We start from the raw sequence: 15,628 nt of genomic DNA, 5'->3' as shown, positions 1-15,628 counted from the left end.
GCGGGCACCGACGGGACGTGTAGTCGCGGGACGCGTCCGGCATGCACACGCTGCGCGCCGGGATGCTGACGCGCAGCCGGAGCCAAGGAGGAGCGGCTGCAGGTTGGCGCCCCGGAGGAGGGACGGGGAAGGGGCCGTGTCCACCCGCGTCCGGGCGCACACGCTGCCGCCGCGGCCCTGCGTCCCCGTGCTGCGACCCGTCCCATCAGCCTGCCCGGGACTCCCGGGGGACCCTGAGCGCAGAGTGTGTGCCTAGCCATGACCTGGAGAGAGCGAGGCTACCTGGACCCCACCCCCCGCGTCGCCCCGTCCCAGGGGAGATGGGGTGTTCCAGACGCACCCCGGTGTTGCGGGGAAGCACGGACAACCGCAGGGCGGAAGGAACGGAAGAGGGGCGGGGAGCAGGCAGGGGCCCAGTGCCGGTGGAGAGGGCTGAAGAGGACACTCCAGAAAGTTCTGTACATGCCTAGAGGATAGACTGGGGTCTCCGTACGCGTCCGGGAGGAGAGTTCAGATACCCCCAGGGAAACAGAAGGCCGCAGGTAGCTGGGAGAATGCTTGAGGGCTGCGCCCCTCCCCGTGCCGCACTCTCACTCCTGGGGCTCGGGGACCCAGTGGTGCTTTTTTTCTTTTTCATTTTTTTAATTGTTGACAATCTTTACATCGTTAATTACAGTAAAAAGGTTCAGGGCTATAGGGAAGTGGGTAAGACTATTATGTCCATATTGTTTCCTTTTTGTGTCTGAGGTAAAGGGGGATATTGAGGGAGAAGCCCCACCCGGTTTCCCACCCACCCCAAGTCCCCAATGTGGGGCATGCTCTGAGATCCTTGCTCAAGTGGTTTTAATAGTTCGCCTGTTATGAATCCGAGTGGTGGTTTTTGCAGGAGGGAAAAACCCGAGCCCTGTGAAGCGACCATGCAAGGTCAGGAGACTGGACGTGGCCTATGAGGAGGATCCGGAGCGTGAGAAAGGTGGGAGGGTCCAGGCCCCATCCTGGGAGCCCCAGCACTGGCGAGAGCAGCTTGCCAACATCCGTACCATGAGGAGCAGGAGGGATGCCCCCGTGGACCAGCTCGGGGCCGGGCACTGCTACGACACCAGTGCCCCCCCAGAGGTAAGCAGGACCCCCCCACGCTCCCTGCTGGCTCGAGGAGGTACCAGGTGGACACGCGTCCTGCCGCCAGCAGGTGCAGAGGTACCAGGTGCTGCTGTCCCTGATGCTCTCCAGCCAGACCAAGGACCAGGTGACTGCGGGCGCCATGCAGCGGCTGCGGGCCCACGGCCTGACGGTGGACAGCATCCTGCAGACAGATGAGGACACTCTGGGCCAGCTCATCTACCCTGTGGGCTTCTGGAGGGTGAGCCCAGGGCCTCAGGGCTGGGGAGAGCCGTGGGAGCCCCTACAGGGCCCTGCCCTGGCCAGCTGCCTGCACACTCGCCTGGCCTTCTGTTTACTCCAGGGCCCCTTGGCATGCGCCACCCTTCCTCCTGGAGTCCGACAGGGGCTTCCGCCCGGCTCCTCAGAGCACTGGGTGGTGGGTGGAGTTGCATCCCTCAGTGGTGCCGGCGTGGGCCGCCGTCTGTCTCCAGTGGGCTTTAAATAGCCCTGCCGGGTCCTATCGGGCACAGGATGGGAGCCACCCTGCCGGCTGCCGTTGGGCGGGGGAGCCCCAGGCTCCAAGCAGTCACTGCCTGAAGGGGGCACAGCCTGACCTGCAGGGGGGAGGCGCAGGCCAAGCCAGCCTTGGGGCCTCTTACTGCCCATGGCAAGGCAAACAGGTGGCAACACCACCCCCAGTTCAAGCTCTCCTCACATCTGCGTCTTTCAGAGCAAGGTGAAGTACATTAAGCAGACCAGCACCATCCTGCGGCAGCGCTATAATGGAGACATCCCATCCTCCGTGGTGGAACTGGTGGCTCTGCCGGGTGTCGGGCCCAAGATGGCACACCTGGCCATGGCTATCGCCTGGGGCACCGTGTCAGGCATCGGTGGGTAGCCTAGGCCGATGAACAGAGAGGCGTTGCCTGGACGCGCTGGCTGCTTGGGGAGGTGGGGGGCTTGTCCTGTGACCCTGACTCCAGTTCAGCCACCTCATTCATGACAAAGCCCAGGGGGTCAGAAAGCTGTCCCTGCTGCAAGTCCTGGGAGACTGGTGGGGAGAGGGGAGGTGGGCACTGCAGGCGGAGCAGCGGTTGGGGAGGAGTGCCTGGACCCCACTGCCTGGGGTCGGCACAGGGAGGACAGGCTCCCTCCCCAGAAACCCTCCCAGAGTCCTTTGCAGGCAGGTGGGGGAAGACAGCCCCCTGGACTCCAGCAGAGGTTGCGTGCCCCCTAGAGCGGGCAGGAGCCCCACAAGCAAGCACCTGGGCTGGTGGCTGCCTGCTTACTCTGAAGAGGAAGAGGAGGAGGACTGGTACCCAGGCGCCCTCCCCCACTGGGATGCCCTGAGCTGACACAGCCCAGACTCTCGGCAGATTCCTGAGCTTACCTGGGCAGCTGTCCTCCGCTGCCCGTGTCCCAGGAGGGCTGTGTGGGGATAGGAAGGTTGTGAGGAACAGACCCTGACTGGTGGCTTGAGAGCGGCAGAGGCCCTGGATGGGAGAGTCAGGCTGTTCTCTGGGGACCCCACACCCTGCCAGAAGCTCCCCGGCTGCTTCTTGAGCCCCTGCGGAGCTCTGCACCTCCAACCAGGCCCCTTGGCCAGCCTGGACCTCTGTGGTCTCCTGGGGGCCACACACACACCACCGGCCAAGGATGTCTGTCCCAATACTGAGCCGTGGGTGGAGGAACTGACACAGTTCTGGTCTGTGCTTTGTCCAGCAGCAGAGGAGGGGACAGCCAGGGCAGCCAGCACCGTGTGAAGTCCCTAGGGCAGGGGTCATTGCCCAGGGGATGGCAGCTCTGCACCCCAAGCCTGGCTGAGTGGCCATGCGGGCAGTGACCTCAGACCTGCCCTCCGGGTTCAGCCTGGCACTCAGAGCCAGTGCCTGGGCCAAGAGGAGCCTCAGTCACAGGAAGTGAGGCTGTGACAGGCAGGTCAAAGACTCAGGCCTGGGTCTCTGCACGATGGGTGCCCTGTGAGGACACGCGGGGCAGGCCTATGGCTCTCCAGTGGAGGGTCTACCTACCCCCCAGCAGTTGGCCCCAATTAGCCATTTCCGTTGGAGGCAGAGCCCAGAGAAGACACCCCTGCCCAGAGGAAAAGCTCCATGCCCCCACCATGCAGAACAGGCAGTTCCTGGGGACAGCCCGAGAGCAGCAGCTGAGGCCATTGGGGGATGCAGACCCTGGGCTCAGCCTGCCTGTGTGCAGGGACCTCCCGGTCACCCCACCCCAATCCCAAGCAGCAGTGGACACACATGTGCACAGAATTGCCAACCGCCTGCGGTGGACGAAGGAGGTGACCAAGTCCCCAGAGCAGACCCGCACCGCCCTGGAGAGCTGGCTGCCCAGGTGTGGCTGAGGCCAGAAGAGCTTTGTGGGGGGGCGGGGTGCAAGGGCCCTCCTACGTCCCTCCCTTGGCACTGACCCAGCCTCTGTCCCCCCAGGGAGCTGTGGAACGAGGTCAACGGGCTGCTGGTGGGCTTTGGCCAACAGACCTGCCTGCCGGTCCACCCTCGCTGCCAGGCCTGCCTCAACCGGACGCTGTGCCCAGCTGCCCAGGGCCGTGCGTGATGTGCCTTCCTTAGGGAGCCTGTTTAATAAAGCGTGGGGGATTGTTTGTATCCGCGGTCTGGTGACTCCCTGCAGGGCCAGTTGTTGTATGCACCCACGTCACGTGTATATACCCGCATCTGGAGGGTCAGGGTGGGGCTGGACAGCCTGAGCTGGACGGAGGAAGTAAGAGGCGGTGGCTGCTGGGAAGCATCCCTGCCCCCACTACTGGCCTAGGCTTGGCCACAGACCCTGGCTGCCCCACCATCACCCCTGCCCTGTGGTTACACAGCTATGTGGCCTTGGGGGACTTGGCGGGGCACCAGGGTCCACCTGTGTGCATGGCTGGCAGTGACATCACCACCTCACTGGACAGAGGGCCCCCTGGTGTCACAGCACAGGTGGGGTGGGAGGCCAGGCTTCACCAGGCCCAGTAGGTGGGCAAGGGACCCAGACGTGCCCCGTACGGTAGGACAGCAAACAGGACATGTGCATGCCAATGGGGGCAGCTCCAGGAGCTCCCAGCATAGCCCCAGCTTGGGCTCCCCCTTCCCCCTCCGCCTGCAGAAGCACACAAAAGACAGAGGCGCCACAGTTCCAGGCAGGCCTGTTTATTCTGAGGGCGCACATGCGCTATGGCTTACAAGGCAGACAGTAGTACTGGCCAGTGGGCTCCGGGCACTGAGGCAGGACAGGGCAGAGGCATGGCAGGGGTGGGCGCCGGGCAGGCGCAGGCAGGGATGCCCCCCTGGGGGGCGGGGAGGGTCCTCCATCTTTGGGGCCCACAGCCCAGCGTCACTGTGTCCCAGCCCTGGAGTGGGGCAGAGGGCAGCCCAGAGAAGCGGGGTGGGGCTGACCCAGCAGTGGCCCCCTTCAGACTAGGAGAGGGGCAGAAGGGGCTGCTCTGCCACCTCTGGCTTCTGCAGCCTTCCACTCTCTCCACCCCCCAACTTGGCTCTGTGCTGGAGTCCTGAGCACCCCCCTGTGGAGGGCTGCTGCTGGGAGCAGGGAGGAAATGGTTTGCAGAGGAAGGTTGGTTTTATTGCAATTATTTAGAGAGCGCATCCCAAGGGAGTGGGGGAGGGGCTCTGGTATTAAGTGGAAACATGTGGAGCTGAGGAACTTTTTTGAGGGGGGAAAAAAGCAAGAACACAAATTCCTTTCTGTTGGCAGGCCCCGGGCCCAGCAGTAAAGGCCCTGGCTGCCTGGGCCAGGCCCTGCCCCCAGCAGACAGCCTCCCAGCAGCCCCCCACTCCCCACAGTCCCCAGCACAGTGGCTCTCCTGAGGCAGGGCCCGGCCAGCAGGCAGGGGGCTCAGAAGTTGCTGAAGATCTCACGTTTGCGGTTCCAGTCCATCTGCGGGGCCCGTTTATTGACGCGCGTGGCCCGGGCCTTCTCCTTGGCCTCAGCTGCGGTGGGGCTCAAGTGCAGGCCACTCTCCTGGAATGGATCACGCTTCCAACTGCTGGCATCCTGGGCAGGCATGGGGGAGCTGCTAGTGCAGGGGCTTCCCGCAGATGGGGCCCCTCCTTGCCCCCCAGGCTGACATCTCCCTAGGCCTCTGGCACCCGTGTGTGTGTCCACAGAAGCAGAGCTGGGAGGACGCCTGGTTACCTCGGTGTCCTTGTCCAAACCCAGTGGGCCACCTCCACCAAGCTGGGAAACCAAGGGCAGGCCTGCTCCACAGGCACCACCTGAGAACTCGGGTGCACACGGATCCCCACACACACATCACAGCACCAGGCAGGGCACACACACCTGACCTGCCCTGGGCAGGCGGGGACTGGAGGGCTCATGTGCCAGGGAGACCCCAGGTGCCCACCTCAGCCTGTGGGGCCAGGCTGTAGTGCTGGCCCACAATGGCATTAAACCCTGGGCCAGATGGACTGAAGGGGCCAGGGGCGGAGTTGCGCAGCCACACGCATCCAGAGGCAGACATTTCCAGGAAGAGGTCTGGTGGGCCCCAAGGTACCCCTGAGGTCTCCTGGGCCCAGTCTCACCTGGGCAGGACTGGTCCCATTGGTGATCGGTGACGGCAGTGGACCTGCAGGGACAGCATGTCTGTGGCCACTCGGCCCCCCACTCCCTCCTCCCCATGCCTGACCACCCCAAGGACGCAGCCCACCTTCCACGTGCTCCTCGGTGGGTGTGATCCGCAGCCGTTTGAAGTGCTCGTCCGTGTCAGGATCCACCACCAGCAGCCGGGCCTCGCTCTCTTTGGCCTTGATGCTGGCCACGACCTCGGCATGGCGCAGTCCCTCCACATTCTGCCCGTTCACCTGCCGCCGCCAGCACCCCAGGTCAGCAGCCTGAGGGGCCCCGCCGGCCCCCAGGCGGCCCAGCCAGGTGTGGCATCAAATATTCATCAAAGCCACCACCAGCCAAGGCCTGGAGAGGAGTGTTCACCCGCTCAGGTTCTCAGCAGCTCCTTCAGTGGGGGCCCCGGGACACACACACACATGCAAGGATGCAGGCACCCACCTAGGGACACACATACAAGGATGCAGGGAAACTCACACACACACACACACACACACACGGATGCAGGGACACAGACACGGATCCAGGCACTGACACACGGGGATAAGGTCAAGGTCTGTGGGATCTGCACACACGCAGGACCACCCAGCACCCCCCTTAGTCCCAAAGCCGCGGTGCTCAATACCTCGATGAGCCGATCCTGGGGTCGGAGGCCGGAGTGGGCGGCAGGTGAGCCTGGGTCCACGGAGCGGATGTACTGGCCGGGCCGAGACTTGTCACTGTGCAGATTAAACCCGTAGCCCTGCGGGCCCTTGTGCAGGTGACAGAGCCGAGGACGCAGCTCCCTCGGGGGCCCATTGGCATCCTGCAGGTACAGGAACCACCAGGTTGGGCTCTGCCGCCAGTCACCCTGAGCCACACCCTGGCACAGTGCCCCTGCCGCCCAACGCCCTGCGTTGCGTCAGGGTCTCCAGTCCTAGAAGCCTAGGGATGGTACTGGCTGCCTCGCGGCACTGGCGACACAAGACTCTGGGTTGCTGGAGGGCTGTGTGTGCCCAGCTGGGGCTGTGAGAACACTGAGGTCCCCTCGTGGTTCCTAGGGGACGCTGTACCCCTAATCCCACCCCTCTACTCACCTGGTTCTGCTGGGCCCACAGGAGCAGAGACCAGGGCCTGCCTGCTCCCCTGCTGGAGGCCCAGGAACACCCCCCACTCCCGTGGCCCAGGGTCCTGACTGCACTTCACCTCTGGCATCTCGTGCAGGAGGGCTCCGTAGCAGAAGGGCCAAACCCCGGGGCCAGGCCCAGCGTCCCTCACCTGGCCCTGGCTGACCAGCCACGGCACTGAAAGGCCAGCAGCCGCTGGTGCCCAATTACATGTGGCTGTAGCCGCAAGGAGCAGGCAGGTGGCTGCTCAGGTTTCCGGAAGGACCCGGTGGCTGGGGTGCTCCCCAAGGCCCTCCTACCTGTCTCCGGGGGCCCTGAGCCAGGCTGGGGGCAGTACTGAGGGAAGGCACAAACTCTTGGTCTCAGGCACCTGACCCCTCAGTCCAGATCACTGCCTGGTCACTTCAGCCCCCATTCTCCCCTAGGAGCCGGCAAGGGTCCGTGTCCGCCACACTGCCAGCCCAGCCCCCTAGCTGCTCCCTCCACCAGGACCCCTTCCCTGCACCTGGGCCCAGCACAGCCACCACCGTGGCTGTGTGGCCATGTCCATCACACCAGGGCTGGCGGGGGAAGTGGGAGGCACCAAGAACTCCAGGGCACAGGCCCAGACACAGATGTGGGGCTCTGGAGCACAGCTGGGCACCTCCCCACAGAGGTGCTGTCAGGGCCCCATTGGCCAGAACACAGCCCAGGGGTCAGCCTGGGAGGGGCAGAGTGCAGTGCCTGCCCATGGTGCCACGGGCCCTAGTGGCAGGGGTCATCAGGTGGTGCCAGCATGAGGTGGCCACAGTACACGCCAGCCCCCCGGAGCTTCCTCTCTGCTGCCTCCAGGCTTTCCCCACACCCCTGTAGCAGCCTGCAGGGCAGGCTTTACCAGAGGTTCCCAAATGGGAAATAGGATTTGGCAGGGCGTCTGGGGCCACAAGGCCTGGCCGAAGCCATTCTGGCACTCCACACCCCCCCCGCCAGCCCCCAACCTTCCTACCGCAGTCCAGAGATGCCGCCTCTCGCTGTACAAACCAGGGGGTACTGGTAACTGCAGTCTGGGGTCCAGGGCTTCCAAACTTGGCATGGGCCCTCATGCAGTGGGCAAAGTGCCGCAGCCCACAGCAAGGCCGCATGGCTCACATTCCTCTTCCTTGCCCCAGCCCCACACACATTCTGCCGGCTCCCACAGGCTCCAGGCCAGTCCCATCAGCTGTGGAGCTGGGCAAACCTGTCCCCGGGCCATGCCCTGAGCAGACAAGAGGCTGGTCTGGGGGTGTCCACAGGCCACACTGTCCCTAACAGTGACTCACCAGCCCTGGTAGAGAAAGGCCACCATTGTTGTCAGGGGCCAATGGCTTCCCCCGAGCTCCCATACCCCCAACACCCAGCCTGGGGCCCTACCCCCCTGGAGCAACGCCAGCCAGGCGGCATCCAGCTGACCTGCACAGACCCCTGAGAGGGGTCCCGTTGGAGGGCTCCTGGAGTGGGGCCCGGTGGTGTGGCATTCCCTGAGCGGGCCATGGAGGCGGGTGAACCGATGCGACCAGCTGAGGGTGCTGCACTGGAGTGGCGTGAGTTCTCAGCACAGCTGGGCTGCCACCCGCTTATCTACCCCCACCATGGCCCACGGCTCCCCAGGGATGGGTGGGGACATGGGGGCTGAGTCACTTTGGGGAGCAGGGTGGGGACCAAGCCCCCTTCCCTGCTAAGGGAGGCTCCAGTTGGACGCCCCCCCACCCAGCTCAGTTTCCGTCCCAAGAAAGGAAGGAAGGAAGTGGCTGGGAAGCCCTGCCCTGCTCTGAGACCCAGGGCTACGAGGACAGGGGGGCAAGGGAGAGGACCCAGCCTTCCAGAGCCAGGGCTATGGGACAGGGGGGCGAGGGAGAGGACCCAGCCCTCCAGACCCAGGGCAACGGGACAGGGGGGCAAGGGAGAGGACCCAGCCCTCCAGACCCAGGGCTACAGGACAGGGGGGCAAGGGAGAGGACCCAGCCTTCCAGAGCCAGGGCTACGAGGACAGGGGGGCGAGGGAGAGGACCCAGCCCTCCAGACCCAGGGCAACGGGACAGGGGGGCGAGGGAGAGGACCCAGCCCTCCTGCCCTCCGGACCCAGGGCTACAGACACAGGGGGGCGAGGGACAGGACCCAGCCCTCCAGACCCAGGGCTACGATGACAGGGGGGCGAGGGACAGGACCCAGCCCTCCAGGGCCAGGGCTATGGGGGCAGGGGGGCGAGGGAGAGGACCCAACCCTCCGCACCCAGGGCTACAGGGACAGGCGGGCGAGGGAGAGGACCCAGCCCTCCAGGGCCAAACACTAGCTGTGCCTCCTGGGAGAACAGACAGCCCTCAGAGCCACTGCCCCTCACTGTCCTCCCCTGTGCCTGTCAAGACCCTCCCAGCAAGGAGCAAAGGCACGGCTGGGCGCAGGAGCTGCGGCCCAGGGCCTGGCACCGCTGACTGCCCTGTCTCAGTCCGGGGGCTGTCCGTAGTGCCAGCTGCAGCATCAGCTGTGTTGCAGCTGCAGCCACCCCCAGCCCAATGGGCCCAGGGCTGAGTCACTGCTGACAGTCAGGGCCTTCCCAGCCTCCAGAGGTAAGGGATTTCACACCAACCACTGCATCCCCTCCACCAGGAGACAGGGCGGCCCTCACCTGCCACGGGGCACCCCACTCCTCACCAAGACAAGCACACACTCACCCTTCCCCCGCCTCTCGGCACAGCCCTATGGCCTGCCGGGCTCCCTCATAGCCAGCGCAGGTGGCCAGCACCGGAGCCCTGCAGAGGGGCCCAGCGCCTGCTTCTGGGGTATGCCCTGGCCCCGACCTCCTTGCTGCCAGCTGGGCCCAACTTGTTCCTCTAGGAACCCGCCCAGAGGAAGCCGCTCCTAGGACTTCCTGTGGCCCCCAGAGCTACAGCCAGGGAGGGGGAAGGTGTGACAGCCGGTGGGTGTTGAGCAGCAGCCACTCCACCCTGCGGACAAGGCCCGGGGCGGATTTTTCCACAGGAAGGTGAACTGGGCTTTTTGTGTCTAAATCAATGCACAAATGCAGAGGGTGGGGTGGGGGGGGTTTCCTCCTGGGAGGGGGAGCGGTGCCTGGGAAAGCAGCAGGGGCCCCGGCTGGGACGGCCCCGCCTGGCATGCTGTGGCCGGCCACCAGGGCTGCCTCAGGAGCCCCGGGGGCCAAGGTCCAGACCCTGGAGCCCAGCACCTGTGGCCCTGGCCAGCCGCACAGCCTGGTGCAAATCGCAGAGAACGCAGTGGGCCCCAGCTTCCCATGCTAGGCTCTTGCCCAAGCTCCCACTGGAGATCCCCTCCAGGGCTCCACACACAGCCTGGCCTCATGGGCATGCCCTGGGTCCCCCTTGTCACCTTCCTGTCTCCTGGGGCCTCCCTAATATCTGGGGGAGGGGTGAACCAGCCCCCACACACCAGCTGAGTCTACCCCTAACCATGCTGCCCCATCTGCTGGACCAGCTCCCCAGAGGGCTTCACAGCACACACCAAGGGCAGCTAGGCCTGCTGCGTCCTGCACGTCCCGGGGACCCTGTGCACGCTTCTCAGCCCCTCAGCAAGAAAGGTCTGGGTAGTGACCACTCCCTGGGCCAGGTGGGGAGCTGGCTAGGAAGCAGAGTCAGGGTGAGGACTAAGCAATCCTGTGTCCACCCAGCTTGGAACACAGGCACCTGAGCGGCCAGAGGGCGGTCCCAGAGGCAGAGAGGGGCTTGCTAAAGAGGCCAGGTGGGCCATGAAGCCCGGGCAGTGCCGCAGGCAAAGGCGACCGTACCTTGTGGCCAGCGTCGCTGCTCAGGCTGCCTGCATGTGCCCAGTCCGGCCGTGGCTCCCAGGGGTCACGCACAGGCGGGAGGCCTCGCTGGGCCATGTCCTCCGTGCAGGTCAGCCGCCGCCGCTGGAGCTCCTCATCCGTGTCCTTGTCCACCACCAGCAGCCGCGTGTGGCCTTCTACAGCCTTGATCCTCTGCACCACCTGGGCCAGGCAGGGATGGGGCGGGTCAGCGGCCGGTGGCCCAGGCACCACATGGATGGGTCAGTCCACTGGCAGGCAGGCGGTGACTGCCAGCGGGGTGGGTGGCTGGATGAGAGGCCCGCAGGACCCGCCGGCTCCGCCCCCCACCCCCAGGCTCCAGCAGCCGCCTGCCTCGCCTCACCAGGCCCTTGGCATCCACTCCACGCCTTGCTCTGCATCCAGAACCTTCTCCAGGGGGGTGGAGAGCCAGTCTGCAGGTAATGGTGATTGTACCCAAATAGACTTCAGACATTCAAGTCTGCCTATGTGTGTATGTGTGTGTGTGTGTGTGCTTGTGTGGGCCTGTGTGTGGACAGCCGTGTGTGTGTGGACAGCTGTGTGTGTGTGTGTGTAGACAGTTGTGTGTGTGCTTGTGTGGGCCTGTGTGTGGACACCCGTGTGTGTGTGTGTGTGTGTGTGTGCTTGTATGAGCCTGTGTGTGGACAGCTGTGTGTGTGTGTGTGTGTGCTTGTGTGGGCCTGTGTGTGAACAGCCGTGTGTGTGTGGACAGCCGTGTGTGTGGGCAGCCGTGTGTGTGTGCTTGTGTGGGCCTGTGTGTAGACACCCGTGTGTGTGTGTGTGTGTGCGTGCTTGTATGAGCCTGTGTGTGGGCAGCCGTGTGTGTGTGTGTGTGTGGACAGCCGTGTGTGTGTGGACAGCCGTGTGTGTGGACAGCCGTGTGTGTGTGGACAGCCTGTGTGTGTTGTACAAACACTGGTGTGTGCGTATGCGTGTGTGTGCGCTCTCATTCAACTCTACCATCTGTTTCGGAGTCTGCCCCGCCGTCTGGCTTCGGGAAAGGGAGTTGTCTCTGGGTGTTGTTTGGCAGTGGCGGCTGTACTGGCCTCTGTGCACCTACACCCCACACCCAGGGACCCACTCACAGACCCAGCACGGAGGGGCTGAGGGCAGGTCCACTTGGGGGACAGGTGTGGCGTGACAGTCGCCTGCAGGGACCTGGGAAGGCCTGAGCAGTTACAGATGTTAGACATGTGCACCTGGGCACCCCGAACAAGATCAGCCCCTTCCTTGGGAGCCCCCTTCCTGCCTTGAAGCCCGGGGCTTCGTCTCCCTATTGCCCCCCTCCGTCTCCCTAATGCCAAGCTCTGGCCCTCAGCGTCCTAGTCTGCGGCCCCTCCCACTCCTCCTGGGGCTGTGGGAGGCTCCGGGGCCTGAACAAGAAAGTGTGCCCGGGCACAGGGTGGCCATGACTGTCACACAGGCACTGCATGCCAGCTCAGCTGGCCCCCACACCTGTCAGCCAAGCCCTCTGGTCCCGACCACCCTTCTGCCACAAACAGCTTCTGCCACTTTTCTCTCTGTGAGGCAGACAGTGGATAGAGGACCCTGGGGCAGACACCCACCAGGGGTTCAAGCCCTGGCCCAGCAGAAAACCAATCTATTCATCTCCAGGCCCCGAGCAGGCCACGTAGGCTGGTCACAGACTCACTGGGTGAGGGCCGCCCAGCAGCCCCAGCAGGTCTGCACCGAGTCTGGCCCTCAGCCAGGGTCTGAGGCCAGTGCCAGGGAGACGCCCCCCACCCCAGGGCTGCAATGCTCTCCAGCTACGAGGCGGCCTCAGCAGGAGGGAGAGAACTGCAGGCGTGGAAGGCCTGGGATCGACTCCCACCGGCCCAGGCACTCCAGCTGGACGGGACACGGGCGCCACAGAGGACCCCGGCAGCGGCTGCGCCCACACATCCCCACTCACACTCAGGGGAAGCACCCAGATGGGCGCCGACGGCACAGGGCGGCCCACGGCCGGCCAGGACCGCAGTGCGGCCCCTCCCTGCCGTGGGGGAGGCGGGGGCGGCCCTGCCAGAGCTGCGGAGCCTCCCCCGCCCCGCCCGCGGCCCCGCACCCACCTGGTGGTGCGACTCGCCCTCCACGTTGACGCCGTTGACCTCGACCAGCCGGTCCCCTGCGCGCAGCGCGGCCGCCTCGGCGGGGGAGCCGGGCTCCACGCGCCGGATGAACTGCCCACGGCGGCCCTTCTCGCCGTGCAGGTGGAAGCCGTAGCCTTGCTCGCCGCGCACCAGGCGGCACAGGCGTGGCCGCAACGGCTCCGGCGCGGCCATGGCGCCCGCTGACCACCGGCCGGGCGCGGGCTGGCCGCGGCGCTCCGGGGCCCGCAGGCCGGGGCGCGGGGGTGGCGCGGGGGTGGCGCGGGGGACGGGCGGCCGCCTCGGCGCTGCGCTCCGCTCCAGACGCCTCGGGCTCCGGCCCCAGCTCGGGCTCCGGCTGGGGCACCGCCCCCGCTCCCGCCCCTTCCCCGCCCCCGCCCCGGGGCCACGCTGCGCCCGCCTGGCCCTGCCTCCGGCCGGCTGCCCCGGGGACCCGCCTCCCCGGCTCGCAACCACCTTGACGCCGCACCTCCGCCTTTTCTGTGCGAGGCACCGGGGCAGGCTCTTGGAGGGGGAAGCAGGCAGGAGGAAGTGTCCGCAGACACAGTGAGATGGGGTCCCCTGGCCTGCCGCCGCGCCTCCGAGCTGCTCCCTAGAGCCTTGTGCAAGCAGGGCTGCCCTGTCCCACGCAAAGCCCCACGGTGGACCAGGAGACCAAAGGGAGCCAGCAGCATGGAGCCCTGGGTGCATGGTCACCCAACCTGCTCTGCACTGGGCACTGGGGCCTGGACTGGCTGTGTATTGGGGTGGGGGGGTCTATGCTAACCTGCTGGCCTGGGATAAGCTGCCCCAGGGCTTTGGCCTCTGTGCTCCGGGCAGCTCTGGGCATCGGTCAGCATGGCACACACAAGCACACACAGGGCGTCCCTCCAGCCCCCTAGCCAAGCAGCAACCCTTCTTCCCCATGGGCCCAGGGACAGGAGGCACTCATCCCATACCCTTCACCACAGAGCCCTGCTGAGGTCTGCCCCTGGAGCCAGCAGGGACCCCAGCACCTACTGATCTCCCCAGGGTGGGGCAGAAGTGGCCCAGACAGTCCCCCATGTGGGCAGCAGGAGAGGGTGGCCCAGCTCAGCCCCCACAGCCAGATCTGATGTCAAGACTTTCAGCCGGGGCTCTCCAGCCCCCACCCATGCACAGGGCCCGCCCCGGGCAGCCTCCTGAGCCATGGCCCCCTGGGTGCCCACACCCCAGCAGCTCCTGAATGAGGCTGCCCTGGACCAGCTCCCCACCTCTGCCTGGCCCCTGCCTGTAGCTGCTCAGAGGGCAGTGCCCCACCACCCGCTGCCCACAGACATCCCGGGAGGAGCTCCCAGCACAGCCAGGCTGTTGCTGCTCTGTAGCCACCCTAGCTCAGGGGGCCCTGGCTTCCCCCTCTTCCCTCCTGTCCAGGGAAGAGCTTCCAGGTCCCCTGCTGCTTTCTGCTGCCCAAGACCCGGCTGCATGTCACTGAGGTGGGCAAGGGTGGCCAGCTGTGGGGTTTCTGAAGGTGCAGGTCAAAACCACGGAGGTGAGGTGCCTGGATTCTCTCCGGTGACAGTGGGATGACTGACCAGCAAGGAGCCAGCCAGAAGGACCAAGACGATGTGACTAGAGCCCTGAGGACTACCCCAGCCGGCCCGCGGCTCTGGCAGAAGTGGGGTCTTCCCTCAGAGACCCCGGCCCAGGCTTCCAGGCCCAGGCCGGCTGAGTGCTCCTTAGGGACGCCTCCCTCAGGCTGCGCCATCCATCTCTTCAGAGCTGAAACTGGAGCGGGCACGTGGGCCCCGAGTGGCGGGCACAGGGCGCGCGTGGGACCGGCCAGCAGGACCGGCCAGAAGGACGACGGCAGGGACCAGGCCCGGCCAGGAGGACCAGGTCCGGCCAGGAGGCGCAGCCAGGAGGACCGGCCAGGAGGACGGCGGCGAGGACCAGGCCCGGCCAGGAGGCCCGGCCCGGCCACCAAACGCGCGGACGCACCCGGAGCCCAGCGCCGCGGCCGCGCAGCGCCACCTGGCGGTCATCGCCTCGCCTCGGCTCAGCCCTGCGTGGCCCGGCGGGGTGGGGGCTGATAGTGCTCCAGACTGGGGGTGCGTATCATGGGGGATGGTGGGCAGAGATGGCGGCCGCCCCGAGCCCCAGTGGGACCAGCTTCAACCTGGTATTCATCAGACATGAAGGCCAGCCAGCACCAGGCGTGGCAAGCCCTGGGTGGATGAGGTCTCCTGTACGTGGGCCTGGGACCCTGCGCTCTTCCCCAGCCGGGTGGGGGAGTTGGAGCGAAGTCAGGGTACATGCATTGGGGTGACAAGCTGTCGAATCAGGGCACAGCTGGGGACACCAGCCCGAGAGCTAGCTGAGATCCAGGTCGGCTCTGGGCACTGGGAAGCTGCAGGGGAAGGGGAGGTGAGGGGACCCAGACCATCCTGAGCTGGGAGCTGAAGAAGACTCCAGTTAGTCAAGATGGCAGGGCCCAGGTGTGTAAGAGGCCAGAGCCAATGACCAGCAATGCAGATTAGGAAGGCCAAGGAGGGCAGGGGAGCCCTTCGTCCCCCGCCCCAAGAGATCATGACTGTGAATGGAGGTGTTCCCAGGAGCTCCAGGTCTGGAATGAAAGTTGAGAGACAAGACGGGCAAGGTGGGCTGCCTGACCCCAGGATGCGGGGCTCCAGCTTCATTGTCCGCGGCTGGCCTCTTCTTCCTCCCTCCCTGCACACCCCAGAATGAGACAGGGCCCAGGGTCCCGGTCCCTCTCCACCTCCCCTCACAGGGGCTGGTGGGGTCACCTTGCCCGGAACCCCGGCCTGATGACCTCATCACTCCCCGCTCCCCAGCCCCCCCAGCACCAGGGGCCCCTCCTGATTGCCCAGGGGATTCCTGACATTTGCCAGGGCGTGGGCGCAGCACTTCGGGCCGGAGCCTGTCGG

General features: G+C 65.8%; 2 protein-coding genes across 8 annotated transcripts; one reads left to right on the top strand and one right to left on the bottom strand.

Moving 5' to 3' along the window:
• NTHL1 (nth like DNA glycosylase 1) lies at positions 1 to 3,727 on the top strand. 6 transcript variants are annotated; one of them, XM_058681133.1, is made up of 6 exons: positions 1 to 102; positions 887 to 1,116; positions 1,190 to 1,246; positions 1,832 to 1,991; positions 3,351 to 3,456; positions 3,552 to 3,727. In XM_058681133.1, exons 1-6 carry the CDS (start codon positions 42 to 44, stop codon positions 3,676 to 3,678), a joined length of 741 nt encoding a protein of 246 aa, XP_058537116.1. In that variant the 5' UTR covers positions 1 to 41; the 3' UTR covers positions 3,679 to 3,727. The 6 variants fall into 6 exon arrangements, with proteins under 6 accessions (XP_058537116.1, XP_004596886.2, XP_058537115.1 ...); XM_004596829.2 differs by having other exon boundaries at positions 1,190 to 1,360; XM_058681132.1 differs by having other exon boundaries at positions 1,187 to 1,246.
• Positions 3,728 to 4,905: 1,178 nt separating this feature from the next.
• NHERF2 (NHERF family PDZ scaffold protein 2) lies at positions 4,906 to 13,021 on the bottom strand. Of its 2 annotated transcripts, XM_004596622.2 has the most exons (6): positions 12,684 to 13,021; positions 10,579 to 10,779; positions 6,323 to 6,502; positions 5,783 to 5,936; positions 5,658 to 5,701; positions 4,907 to 5,130 (listed from the first exon to the last, which is right to left on the bottom strand). In XM_004596622.2, the coding sequence occupies exons 1-6, from the start codon at positions 12,894 to 12,896 to the stop codon at positions 4,972 to 4,974; spliced, it is 951 nt and encodes a 316-aa protein (XP_004596679.1). In that variant the 5' UTR covers positions 12,897 to 13,021; the 3' UTR covers positions 4,907 to 4,971. The 2 variants fall into 2 exon arrangements, with proteins under 2 accessions (XP_058537119.1, XP_004596679.1); XM_058681136.1 differs by lacking the exons at positions 10,579 to 10,779; positions 12,684 to 13,021 and adding an exon at positions 8,232 to 8,341 and having other exon boundaries at positions 4,906 to 5,130.
• Between the last annotated feature and the right edge of the window lie 2,607 nt (positions 13,022 to 15,628).

The sequence above is a fragment of the Ochotona princeps genome, chromosome 24 (assembly GCF_030435755.1).
Source record: "Ochotona princeps isolate mOchPri1 chromosome 24, mOchPri1.hap1, whole genome shotgun sequence".
Taxonomy (NCBI): domain Eukaryota; kingdom Metazoa; phylum Chordata; class Mammalia; order Lagomorpha; family Ochotonidae; genus Ochotona; species Ochotona princeps.
This window is presented reverse-complemented; position numbering and strand designations above follow the sequence as displayed.